This window comes from Eschrichtius robustus, chromosome 11, assembly GCF_028021215.1.
Source record: "Eschrichtius robustus isolate mEscRob2 chromosome 11, mEscRob2.pri, whole genome shotgun sequence".
Lineage (NCBI taxonomy): Eukaryota > Metazoa > Chordata > Mammalia > Artiodactyla > Eschrichtiidae > Eschrichtius > Eschrichtius robustus.
The window spans coordinates 73,898,633-73,911,525 of record NC_090834.1 but is presented as its reverse complement, the minus strand read 5'-3'; the positions used below and the strand labels follow the sequence as shown (position 1 = coordinate 73,911,525).

Genomic DNA, 12,893 nt, shown 5'->3' with positions numbered 1-12,893 from the left:
TCCTTGTGGTGCAGGGGCTTCTCTCTAGTTGTGGCGTGCAGGTTGTGGCACGTGGGTTCCAGAGCGTGTGGGCTCTGTAGTTTGCAGCATGCCGGCTCTCTCGTTGAGGTGCACGAACTCAGTATTTGTGGTGCGCGGGCTTAGTTGCCCTGTGGCATGTGGGATCTTAGTTCCCTGACCAAGGATCGCACCTGCGTCCCCTGCATTGTAAAGCGGATTCTTTACCACTGGACCACCAAGGAAGTCCCTTAAAACATACAAATGCAGTACATACCAAGATAGGTGGAGCCATCTGTCTTGGCAGAGAAGATTGATCACTGACATGGTTGATTTGCCTGTACATGGTGATTTAAAAAAAACAGAAGCAACTTTTAGTTGGTTTTATTATCGTTTTTAATTTCTTTACAGACACTGCATCCCTTTAATTCCCTCCAGTCAAAGACTACCAGGAACATACCCATAGTTGAGCAAATTGGGTTTATTACTCATTGCGGTAGGGAGAGCTCACACCATAGAGAACCATGGAGTGTCTCAGTAAGAGAATATTCAAAAGAACTTTTTTAGGATTTGGGCTTTGTTTGAGTGATTTGGGGTAGGGTCTGAGGAAACAGAGGTTTACCATAGATTGGGGGCTATCAGAAATCAGGGACAAATCTGTGATTGGATATCTCAAGAAATCTTATTATAGGGAGGGCAGACTAAAGTAAGGATAAAGCTGTAACTGGAGAGACAGTATAACTAAAATGGAAAACAAAGCAAAACTAAAATGACAACATATAAGGCAATAAGAATGAACACACTTAATTCAGCCTTGCTGATAGGTGGAGGAAAGGGTAAGAGAGGATAATATTATGTCTCTGCAATTTCATTGGTGGCAGGTAGGGAAGTTGATCATGCCGCTGCTTAGAGAAGCCGTTTCCACTCATTTCTCCCAACTGCAATGGCTTCCACCTGCATGTGGGTTTCAACTCTATTATGTAGGACAAGATTGCATTCCTGACCCATGGTCTCTGCCTGTCTTAATTTCTGACATCTTATCTGACTTTTGCAACCCCAGTCTCTCCTCTGCTTGCAGTATTGCTGCCTATTCACATTCCTGGTCAAGGTGCAGGTGGAAACCCAGCTAAATTAGAGCTGTAGTATACTGTAGCTGCTCCTGGACAGAGTGGAGATAATCCATATGGAGTTAGGTTAAGTGAGAATTGATAGTGTCCCTAGACGAAGCTAATTACAAATGTTGAGGTTATTGGAGCTTTGTGAGGGGCCAGATCTTAGTGGAATTAGTTAGGGATGCCTTTAAAAAGAAGATGATTTTGAGCATTGATATTGAAGAGAGTAATATAGTTCAGTATTTATTATTCCACTTAGACGAATGAGTATAAATAAAAACCTAAAAATGGTGCCAGTGATTATCATGACTCTATTTTCAGAACTGAAAATTGAAACCAAAGATAATTGGACAAAGGACATTTTAATTTAATAATAAGAGTAGGTATCATTTATTGAGTACTCAGGTGATGGGCACTCCCCTAAGTGCTTTATACATTATTCATTTCTCACAGCAACTATTTGAGCATATAATTATAACTCCATCCTATAAAAAGATATAGTCTAACTCCCATCTCCTTGACTATGGGTCAGCCTTGGTGACTTACTATTGAATAGATTGCATTGACAGTTATAGGGCATGACTTCCCAGACTAGGTTAGAAAAAGTGATATAACTTTCTTCTGGCTCTTTTGGGGGCATACCCCTTTGGAGGCATGAACTACCATGTAAGGAGTCCAGCTAGCCTGAAGCAACGTGCTGGAGAGAAAAGATCATGTAGAGAGATCACATCGAGGAAGATGTCCAAGGAACCCCAGCTTCCAACCCCAAGTTCTTGAAGTGTTCACATCTGTGAAAAAAGAAGCCTTGAGATGACTCCAACCTTAGCCACTGACTTAAGGGCAAGCTCATGAGGGACCTTGAGACAGAACCACCCAGCCCAGATGCTCCTGAATTCCTGACCCACTGAAACCATTAAAGATAATAAATCATTATTGTTGTTTTAAGCACTAAGTTTTAGGGTGATTTTTATACAGTAGATAACTAATGTAATGTATCTTGGTAATTCTTGGATTAGGGTTAATAACAGTGGAATTCCTGTCTCAAGAGTAGGTAAAGCTCCTCTCTGGAAATGTAAGGTAAGAAAAGATTTAGAAGGTACCTGTTATTGAAATTGTGGCCTCTTTTACTGTTGAAAGTGATTTTAGTATAGCCATGTGGAACGGAAAAAACACTGGATTGGGTGTCAGAAAACCTACATTTAGAGTTTAGCTCTGCCAGTTTTACCTGTGTGACATGGGGAAAACCACATAACCTTCTGAGTGTTACTTTTCTTCATGCTAAAACAAACTTCGGTATTCAGTTCTTGGCAACACATTTTTAGAACAACATCTAGAGACTGGAGTGTATCAGAGGAGAATGACGAAGGGTCTGGAAACCATGTCAAATGGTAAATAGGTGGTGAAACTGAAGGAGTTTCACCTAGAAAAGGACTGTTAACCTAATCCCTCCCTTAAGATACTTCGAAAAACTTTAACATGGAATAGGAAATAGATTGAGTTTGTGTATCTTTTGAGGGCAAACAGGAAACTATGGGTGATAATGATAAGGATCTAGAATTTAGCTGATCAAGGATTCCCTTTTAAATAATTAGAGTTATCAGAAAATATTATTTGCGAGTCCTCAGATGCAGAAATGCCAAGGAAGGAAAGCTTGGTTATTTTTTCTGGTTTCAATATAGGGAAACTATAATATACTAACTCTCTAGATATGTTCAATAAGGCCAAATTCTATTCTCTTAAATTATTTTTATTGCGTTGGCCAAAAGGTTCGTTTGGTTTTTTCCATAGGATGATTCTAGTAGCACTTAGTTGTCTTTACCTTCATTCAAAACAATTTTGTTAGATTGTATGTGACAGCTGTCATATCAGCGTGCGTTAAAAAAAAAGACTTACCAAAATTGGTGAACTTTTGTGTAGCCATTTTAATATTAAAGATGGAAGAAAAAAGCAACATTTTTGGCATATTATGTTTTATTATTTAAAGGAGGGTAAAAACGGAGCTGAAATGCAAAAAAGATTTGTGCAGTGTATGGAGAAGGTGCTGTGACTGGTAGAACGTCTCAAAAGTGGTTTGCAAAGTTTCATGCTGGAGATTTCGCACTGGATGGCGCTCCACGGTCGGGTAGACGAGTTGAAATTGATAGTGATCAGATCGAGACATTAATTGAGAACAGTCAACGTTATACCATGCGGGAGATAGCAACATACTCAAAATACCCAAATCAAGTGGTGAAAATCATTTGCACCAGCTTGGTTATGTTAATCGCTTTGATGTTTGGGCTCCACATAAGCGAAAAAAACCTTCTTGACTGTATTCCCGCATGCGATTCTCTACTTAAATGTAATGAAAACATTCCGTTTTTAAAACAAATTGTGATGGGCAGTGAAAAGTGGTTACTGTACAATCATGTGGAACAGAAGATATCATGGGACAAGGGAAATGAACCACCATCAACCACACAAAGGCCGGTCTTCATCCAAAGAAGGTGATGCTGTGTATATGGTGGGATTGGAAAGGAGTCCTCTATTTTGAGCTCCTTCTGGAAAACCAAGCAACTAATACCAACAGCTACTGCTCCTAGTTAGACCAACTGAAAGTAGCACTTGACGAAAAGCATCCGGAATTAGTCAACAGAAAATGCATAATCTTCTATCAGGATAACGCAAGACCACATGTTTCTTTGATGACCAGGCAAAACCTGTTACAGCTTGGCTGGGACGTTCTGATTCATCTGCCATATTCACCAGACATTGCACCTCAGGATTTCCATTTATTTAGGTCTTTACAAAATTCTCCTAATGGAAAAAATTTCAATTCCCTGGAAGACTGTAAAAGACACCTGGAACAATTCTTTGCTCAAAAAGATAAAACGTTTTGGGAAGATGGAATTGTGAAGTTGCCTGGAAAAATGGCAGAAGGTAGTGGAGCAAAAGGGTGAATACGTTGTTCAATAAAGTTCTTGGTGAAGATGAAAAATGTGTCTTTATTTTTACTTAAAAACAAAAGATACTCTTTGGCCAACCCAATATATTTTCTCTAAGCATCTCTTTATAAAATGATTTTTGTTCTTCCTTATTACATAAGCAATATGTTCATCAATGTTTATCAATGATAGATTAGAAAACACAGATAAGCAAAAAAAGGAAAGAAAAATTACCAATAATCTCATAACCATTTATAAATCACTATAAATATTTTGGTGTATGTCTTCTAAGGATTTTTTTTTGTGGCCACATTTACCCTTATGCACGCATGTAACAAAATTGAAGTTATATACTAAAATACTATGATATATCCTTTTCTCCATTTGATACCTCTTCCCTTGCAGATAAATTATTCTACAACTTTTTTTGGTATTCATATTCAACCTTGAAAATAGTATTTATTTTCTGATTAAAAGTATTACTTATGATAGAACATTTGCAAAATATATGTAACTTCAAAAAGGAAATATAAAACTACCTATTGTTTCAAGACTCAGAGGACCATTAGCATTTTGTTGGAAATTCTGTCTTTTCTTCTGTACATAATTTAAAAATATATATATATATATTAGTGTTTCTCACTAACATACTTTTTACTAGTAATATGTTATGAATAGTCCCACGTCACTAAATTTTCTGCAAAAATATGATTTTCAATGATTTCAAATTATTCCACCACATGGATAAAACCATAATGCCCTCAAATAATCCCTACTATTGGAAATACAAATTGCCTCTAATTATTCATCACTATAAACAACACTATATTCAACATATATAATATTGTTTTTAATGGCCGTGTGGTATTCCATTGTGTAGCTATATCATCTTTTATTGAATGAATCCCTTATTTCTTAATATCTCAGTTGTTAACGTTTTGCCTAAATAAGCAATTCTGTCATTGCTAGAGCGAATCTTTTCCCTTAGCCTTAATTTTTTATTATTTTTGACATATTTGGTGAATAGTTGTTTCATCATCCAACAATGTGACAACATTTTTTTTTTGATGTTTTGGAGGTATATAGAAGAATCATAAGACATGGGGTATATAGAAGAAGCATAAGTTAAGAGCTAAAATTTAGTTGCAAATATGACTAAAACATGCAAAATAGTAACGAATAATTTAGCATATTATTGCATGGTTCTGATTGCTTCGACGTGTAGTTCAGGGGATAGGAGGATAGTGAGGCCCAGCATAGTCAGGGAGGACTTTAAGGATGAAATGCAGTTTGAGCTGAGCTTTGAAGAGTGGGTTGAGTTCGTAGTCAAAGAGAATGTAGTACATTCTAGGGGAAAGGAACAAGACTTGCAAAGGCTCAAAAATTTGATTGTTTGCTATATTCACAGTACCATGAGAAGGCTATTTGAGTTTAATGTTATTTAATGCCACTGCTGAGCAATCAGTTTTTCATAACTTTTGAAAAATCTGAGCAATATTTATTTTAATCTGTTTTTTCAATTTTATTGAGAAATAATTGAGTATAACATTGTGTTAAAGGTATACAATATAATGTATATATTGTGAAAGGATTACCACAATAAGTTTACTTAACATCCATCACCTCACACACGTTTTGTTTTTAATATTTACTTCTCTATCCCTTCATATATGGAAACATCTTAATTATATATTCTTAATTTGTGAAAATTGCTTGTATTTTCTAGAAACTTTGTCTAATGAATATTTTTTGTACTACTGTATGCTTTTTCAGTCATCTACATATAATTTTTGTACTGTGTTTAATTAATTGCCAGTGAAATGCTCCTTAGATAATCTGAGTCAACATCACTTTAGTCCTTGTATTGGTACTAGGATCCTTTTAAATAGTATTTTGAAATTTTCTTCACTGTTAGGGAGGACTCTGAAGTTAGGGGTTAAGAGAAAACAAACTTATCATAAGTTTCCTTTGAATGAACTAATGCTTACTCAGTGCCCCATATGCTTTTCTTTTTGTGATGTTCATGTGTTCTGTCATGTTATACAGTGGTTGTTTTCATAAGAAAGATCAAAAGAAGAGAAGTAATCTCCATTATGTTACTTTTTAAAATCACAACTAACCAGCCTTCTTTAAAATGTTCATAATTATATCCACATTATAACATTAAGGCAAATCACAGTCATTTCATTACCTTCTCATGGAATCAGTGTTTCTGAAAGTGGGGTGCATCAGAGGCACTTGGGATGTTTATTAAACTTCATATTCCTGGGCCCCACTCTTTGGGGTATGGGAAGAGGTAAGGGAATCTGTATTTTAACATACTTGCCGGGGAATTCTATACCTTAAAGTTGGAGAAGCACTGCTTTAGTCAAATGTTGTCTCAAACCTCTCCACAGCTGTGCTGCAGTGTCATGCATCAAAACTTGATAGATATTATCACTGGACATCTTGCCTCAATTGTTAGTTCATAGGACCAATTTTGTTTTTAGGAAATTAAAGAATAAGCTGAGCTTTTTTTTTTTTCTGTAAGAAAACTTACTTAAAAATTACCTAGCTCCCTAGAAAAAAAACTAGAGATTCTTTGTCAAATTTCTTTTTCTAATTTGGCATTACTGCCTTTTATCTAACAGTAATCTCTTCATTGTATCGATAAATGTTTGGATTTATGTGCCCCTTTGTTCAGATGAATTGACTATAGGCCTCCATTCATGAGAGGTCCATATGTCTTAAGTTTTAGAAAGTTAAAAAGTGAAGACCATAAATGGTAAATTTTGCCCCTTTCCATTGTTCCTAAAGATAGTATGACTTATACAACTTAAGCCATTTATGATTTCATCTTCTGCCCATGTTGGTGCCTTTGTGGCATGTTGCAAGTAGTTCTTGTTGCTTTCTTGGAGAAATCATGACTTACAGCTTCTTATTCTCTGCTTCTTGGTGGTGTTGAGCGACCTTTCACAGATTATGGGGCTTCAGTGTGGGAACCCATGGTTATTGTCTGTGGTGCAGATGGCAGTGATCACATTCCCATGAGTAAAAAATAAGGAACGTAGTCTATCTAACAAGTAAGTGACATGAGTAAATAGACTGAAATTAGTCCTGAGAGAAAAAAATGGTACTGTATGGAGGCTAAATTCTCTAAGGACAACTGGAACTCAGGCTGGAGAGACATTTCTAGCATCTTTCAATTTGGGAGTGGTGGGAAAACTCCTCTTTATTATGGTCAGTGGTGAGTCATTTGTAGGTAACCACTTCCATGTAACTGTTGTTTTAAGTTGATCTTCAATCCCTTAGGTTGAGCCAGAGTTCGTTTTTGACTTATAGGCAATGATATGAGACAAATTTGCATTTGAAATGAAAGTGATCGAAGCATAATTTATCAAATGGTATTACTGATTCAAAAAAGCCTAGGTCACATTTCTGATAGGGACACTATTAAGAGCTGAAATTGGCTTTGGCAAACGTATCTCTGAGTTTTTTGTTTGCACAAAGTAGAGAATGAACTGGCCATTCCAAGGAGCCATGTATTAACCATGACTGGCATCTAAAAGAAGGGGTTCCTGGGCATCACTCCACAGTTATGGTAAGCAGTAAATGAAATACAACATATTTCCTGGGGAAAGAAAAGATTTAGGAACAAGGTAAAGAGGAGCTCTTTTTCCTGCCCTGCCCATTTATTTTATCCTTTTCAGTTTATTTTAGTGCAAACGTAATGAGCATCTGCTCTGTGCTAGGCATTTTGATAACAATGGGACTGTGGAAAAGATTAAGATTTGGCTCATAGTAATTTAAAGCAGCTTTATTGAGATATAATACGCATACCATACAATTTGCTTATTTAATGTGTACAATTCAATGGTTTTTAGTATATTCACAGACTTTACAATACTCAATTTATTTCAAGACATATTTTTTACTAAGCAATTCCTTAGGTCCAGAGGGGGAAAAACCTCTTTGGCTCCATTCCTAGATCTGTTCCTTCCAACAAAATAATGATACCTACCATTTACTAAGCACTGCCTGCTTTGGGCTCAGCACTGTGCCTAGTTGCTTTACAAATGTTAGCTCATTATATGCTACCAATAACTGTGAAAATAAGTTTTATTCCTACCTTGTATGCAATGGCAATAATACCTAAATATCTAGCATTTACTGAGTACAATTATCTCATTTAATGTATGTGGAAATGTATTTCTCTAAATTCCATTTTCTTTTCATTCCCTTTCCTACCAGTGATTAACTCTGTAACTTTTTTTTTTTTCTTTTTAACTCTGTAACTTTTCCCTCATGCTCTTCCTCTAGTTCTTGATGCTTACTGGGCTTTTTTTTGTGAAGAAGGAGAGAGATATAGGAGTGAGTAGGATTTTTAAGCTTCTGATGAGAACAAAGCCTAGATGCTTTATTTATTTCGTACAGTTTTTTATTGGGAGAGAGAAGACCCATACACAGACAGATAAGGTGCATGCAAGACTACTGGTGGACTGTGGCCAATAATGTTTGCTTAAAACTCTCAGTTCCGATTTAAAGAGCTATAAAAGCATTTTCTTTTTATAAACTTTTAGGTGTTTATTATTTTCAATCTAAGATTTGCTTTTTCTCTTTGAAGGTAGACCTAACTCTCCTACCAGTTAGCCAACTTCTCTGTAATGTGAAATAATTCTTGTGTAAGTGTTTCTGTAACAAACCTGTCTTCTTGTTAAAAAAAAGAAAAAAACAAATCATTTTTAAATGCCACATGAAAAATGTGTGTGACTGTGTGCTAAAGTATCAGGGGTAAGTGTAAGAAATAGAAAGAGGTTTCTGTAACTTTGACAGATGTGTAGCTAGAAAAAAAACAAACAATTTTCTTCAAACCCCGGCACACAAAAATATTCAGGTTGGCTAACCTTCTGACGCTGATTTAGATATTTTAGATATTTTCTGGTGAATAATTAACATGAGTATTGAAGCTAATTTCTCTACTGTTTCTAAATTTAGGGATAATGGGGTTCTTTTTTGATGTACATATATTTTAGGCTGTGGGAAGAGGGTTGCTAATATAAGTGCCAATTAAAAGAAAAACTTTACCATCCTTATAATTAATAATTGAACCTGAACTATTTTAAATGAAGGGTGTAAATGAGTAAGAAGTTGAAGTGTTCCTTTTAAAATTAAGTTTTTGTACCACTTTGGCTGCTTTTTAGTTAAAAAAGAAAAAGGTAGAATCTGCAATTTCAGGTTAGTTCCTTTGATAATTACCTCTATGTTTAGTATTTTTTTTAAGCAGAGATAGTTAATATATTTTATTTGTCCATCTCAGCCTCATATACTGTCATTCTGAGTTTGGGATTTTTCTCCAATGATATGCAAAGAAACATGTTCTAATGGTTTTATTTTATTTTGTTTTTCTAGGAGTCAGAGAATAATAAGTTATGTTCCCTATATTCCTTCCGAAATACCTCTACCTCACCACAGAAGCCTGACGAAGGGAGTCGGGACCGCGAGATAATGACCAGTGTTACTTTTGGAACCCCAGAACGCCGCAAAGGGAGCCTTGCCGATGTGGTGGACACACTGAAACAGAAGAAGCTTGAGGAAATGACTCGGACTGAACAAGAGGGTATGTGTGGACTTAACTGTTGGGCTTTATTCTTTTAAAGATTCCAGGCTTAAAAAAAAAAAAAATGAGTGGGATTTTAAGGGCCAGAGAAGTGCATAATTGGCACTAGCAAGGAAAAAGTTATTCAGAGGTTACCATGGTGATGGCAGATTGTGATCCATTAGAAGTGTTAAGCAGATAGCTCCATTTTTCTACAACTTTGTGCATTTTACTTGGCTCTTATAATAACAAATCAAGGTTTTAAACTGACTATAAGCCTTGCTCTGGAAAAGGGAGTACAGGTATTTTCCTAGCCGCAACTTTATTTTTCATTTTTTCTCTCTTATTTCCTCTGGATGGATAGTGTTTTATTATGAAAATATAAACTGTTTAAAAAGAAAAAGACCCCTAATTTATTTCTCCTTATTTTTATAAATATTATACATTTATAAATATTATTATTTTACTTCCAAATGTTGCAGAATTGAGAGCTGAGGTTTTCTAATACTGTTAAAGCTAAATGTTCAAGGGAGGAGTTCTTTGACACATGACATGTACTGAAACATCCACCTTCTCTACTCTCTCTACAAGAGTCCACTTAGGTTAACCTAGTCCTAAAAAGTAGATGAAAGAAGACTCTCTGATAATATGTTTAAATTAAATAAATCAACTCTGAGAGGTTGCTATACTATGTATATTCTTTCATTTTTTTATGTACAGATTTTAGACTTTAAAATGTAGGATAATTAATGGCTTTGGATTACTACTTACATTGTAAGTTAAATGTAAACCTCTGTGGTACTATAGGGAAATGGGGATTTGATATAAGGGAATTTTTCATGTAAGTTAATTTTATTCCTTTAAGGGCTCAGAAGTTTAAAAATTTCAAATTAATTTTTGTGGTGTGTCCACCACATCAGCAATCTTTGTGGAAGCTTCTAAAATGTATTACATGCTTCCCTATCTTACTAACCAGATTATATGGCACAAAATGTAAATTTTTTTGTTGACTCAGGGTCATGATGCAGTAGAATATGAACTCCAATACCTATCTAACAATCATGTGACCCTGGGTAAGTTCTTCAATCTCCCTGAACCACAAAATTTAAAGTTTGGTATGGTAGTAACCTGACTTCTTAACTCAAACATTTTGAGAATTAACTATAATAATTAATATGTGTCTTATGAACTGTAAATTACATACATTTGAGGCATTGTGATGATAATTATTATAAATGTCAATTACTTTACCATGCTATAATGTAATGATGCCCCCAGAGATCTTTGAGATAATTAGGACAGTTGGCTTTATGGTTATTTCTCTGCAATTATGGAACTTTAGAGTTCCTGTGTCTGCTTGATTTAGATATCTTTTTTGGCGTGTGTGTGTGTGTGTGTGTGTGTGTGTTTTGGTTTCTCTTCCTTTAATATCAGGTTTCAGACTGTTACTTCTTACCTAGTTGTGAATAATTTCTAATTTGCTTCTTATATTCATCTGTCAATTATGAAATTAGATGATCATAACATTCTGGACTATATTTAAAATATGAACAAACATTTCTGGGTGAGTTGCTAAGAGATTCTGGGCAATATACATGCTCTTCAGTGCATGGACTTCATGCTGACTCTTCTGGCTGCTCAGAGACTTTATATTACTCATTCATGGCTATTCTAGAATAACTGAGGCTGCCAGATCAATAAACTCTGAATAAATGAGATTGCTAGGTTACATTTAATTGTGATTCACCAAAAAGATTGTTTTAGCTCTATAAGAAAGTGGTTTCAACATACTTCAGAGGGCTGTGTTGTGTAAAAATAAAGAAATTGATTTGTGATGATTTTTTAGGGGGAGGGGTCTAGACTGCTAGGGAATTTAAAATCATCCTTCTCTTGCAGGTAATGATTAGTGTTTTATTCTTCATTATTATGTGTTATAGATTTGATACAAGAGAGGCATTTGTAAGATGAGACCTCTCATTTAAGAGTCCTTTATCATTATATTCCTACTATTGAAGAATGTTTTTTATGTACTCTACAGAACTTTGTTTTCTACAGTACATATATTTTAGGCATCAGAAATTCAGGCATTTTTAGTGCATATCAACGTATATAATACATTAAGTACATATAGAAATGATAAAAAGTGTGCTTATCAAACAGAGTCCAAAAATCTGGGAGGAATGCTGAATATAATGTATGAAAGAAACAAAACGTCAAAAGTTTTTGACAAACTGAAAATATAAACTTAAAACTAACCCATCAAGATAAAATTTAATAGGTCTTATTGTCAAGTCCAGAGGCTGTGACCAAAATTCCTATCTGCACAAGTAATTACTGAAGGAAATTTAAATAGCAGACACATGATTAAAAAAAAACACCAACATACGAGTTTTAGGTGACAGAGAGTGCAATGGGGTCAGTGCAGTGAATATTGCCAAAAAATTGCTAGTGCTATCCCAGTCAGCATTACTAGAATTACAGTATGTAAGATTCAAGAGGTGTCGGTCCCACTGAACTTCCTGCTCAAAAGAATGCACCTGAAGTATTGTGTTGAGAATTACTACACTTTAAGAGGAACTCAGGAGCGTTGGGATATTCTCAGAGGAGAACAAATGACATGCTAACAGACACAGAATTATATAATAAGAAGAATAATTGAAGGAGCTAGTAATATTATCATTATATTATCATATAATATTATATATCATATTGAAATTATAACAAGACCAGCTGTCTAACAGTGTAGCTGTCCATGTATGGAAAGACTTTCTTTGAAAGATAATAAATTATCTTTGGAGGTATGCAGCAATCTTAATTGCCATTTTAAAAGGTTATTTTAGATGAGGGGTAATTGGTCTTTTTCTGCCAAGACTATGAATTTTTATGAACAATATGCTTATACGGTGTTCTGTAGTTCATGGTATATTTTTTATAGTCCTAATCAAGAACTACATAGTATCATGATTATTTTTCTACAGGTTTTCTTCTTATTTTGCAAAGTGCTATATTAGAACTGAGGGATTCTTACTTTCTTTTTTTGGCTGTGGATCCCTTTGGTGGCTTGGTGACGCCTACAGGTCCATTCTTACTTTAAATGCATAAAGTAAAATCCATGGAATTATAAGAAAATGAATTATATTAAAATGTTAAATAATTTAAAAATTTTGTGATATGGTAGGAAGTACTACTTTACTAATGCTTTAAACACAAGATCTAATGGAGGGACTAAAAATATAATTTTGAAGTAGTGATAAGTATAAAAGATATTTTGAGATATCTTCAACA

General features: G+C 34.9%; 1 protein-coding gene across 14 annotated transcripts in view; it reads left to right on the top strand.

The window, feature by feature from the left end:
- SOX6 (SRY-box transcription factor 6) overlaps positions 1 to 12,893 on the top strand; it is a 625,789-nt gene that overhangs the window by 262,380 nt on the left and 350,516 nt on the right. For all 14 annotated transcript variants that reach the window (XM_068554456.1, XM_068554455.1, XM_068554467.1 and 11 more), the window contains one exon: positions 9,422 to 9,629. In XM_068554456.1, the coding sequence (XP_068410557.1) occupies positions 9,422 to 9,629 (208 nt within the window). The remainder of the gene's footprint in view (positions 1 to 9,421; positions 9,630 to 12,893) is intronic.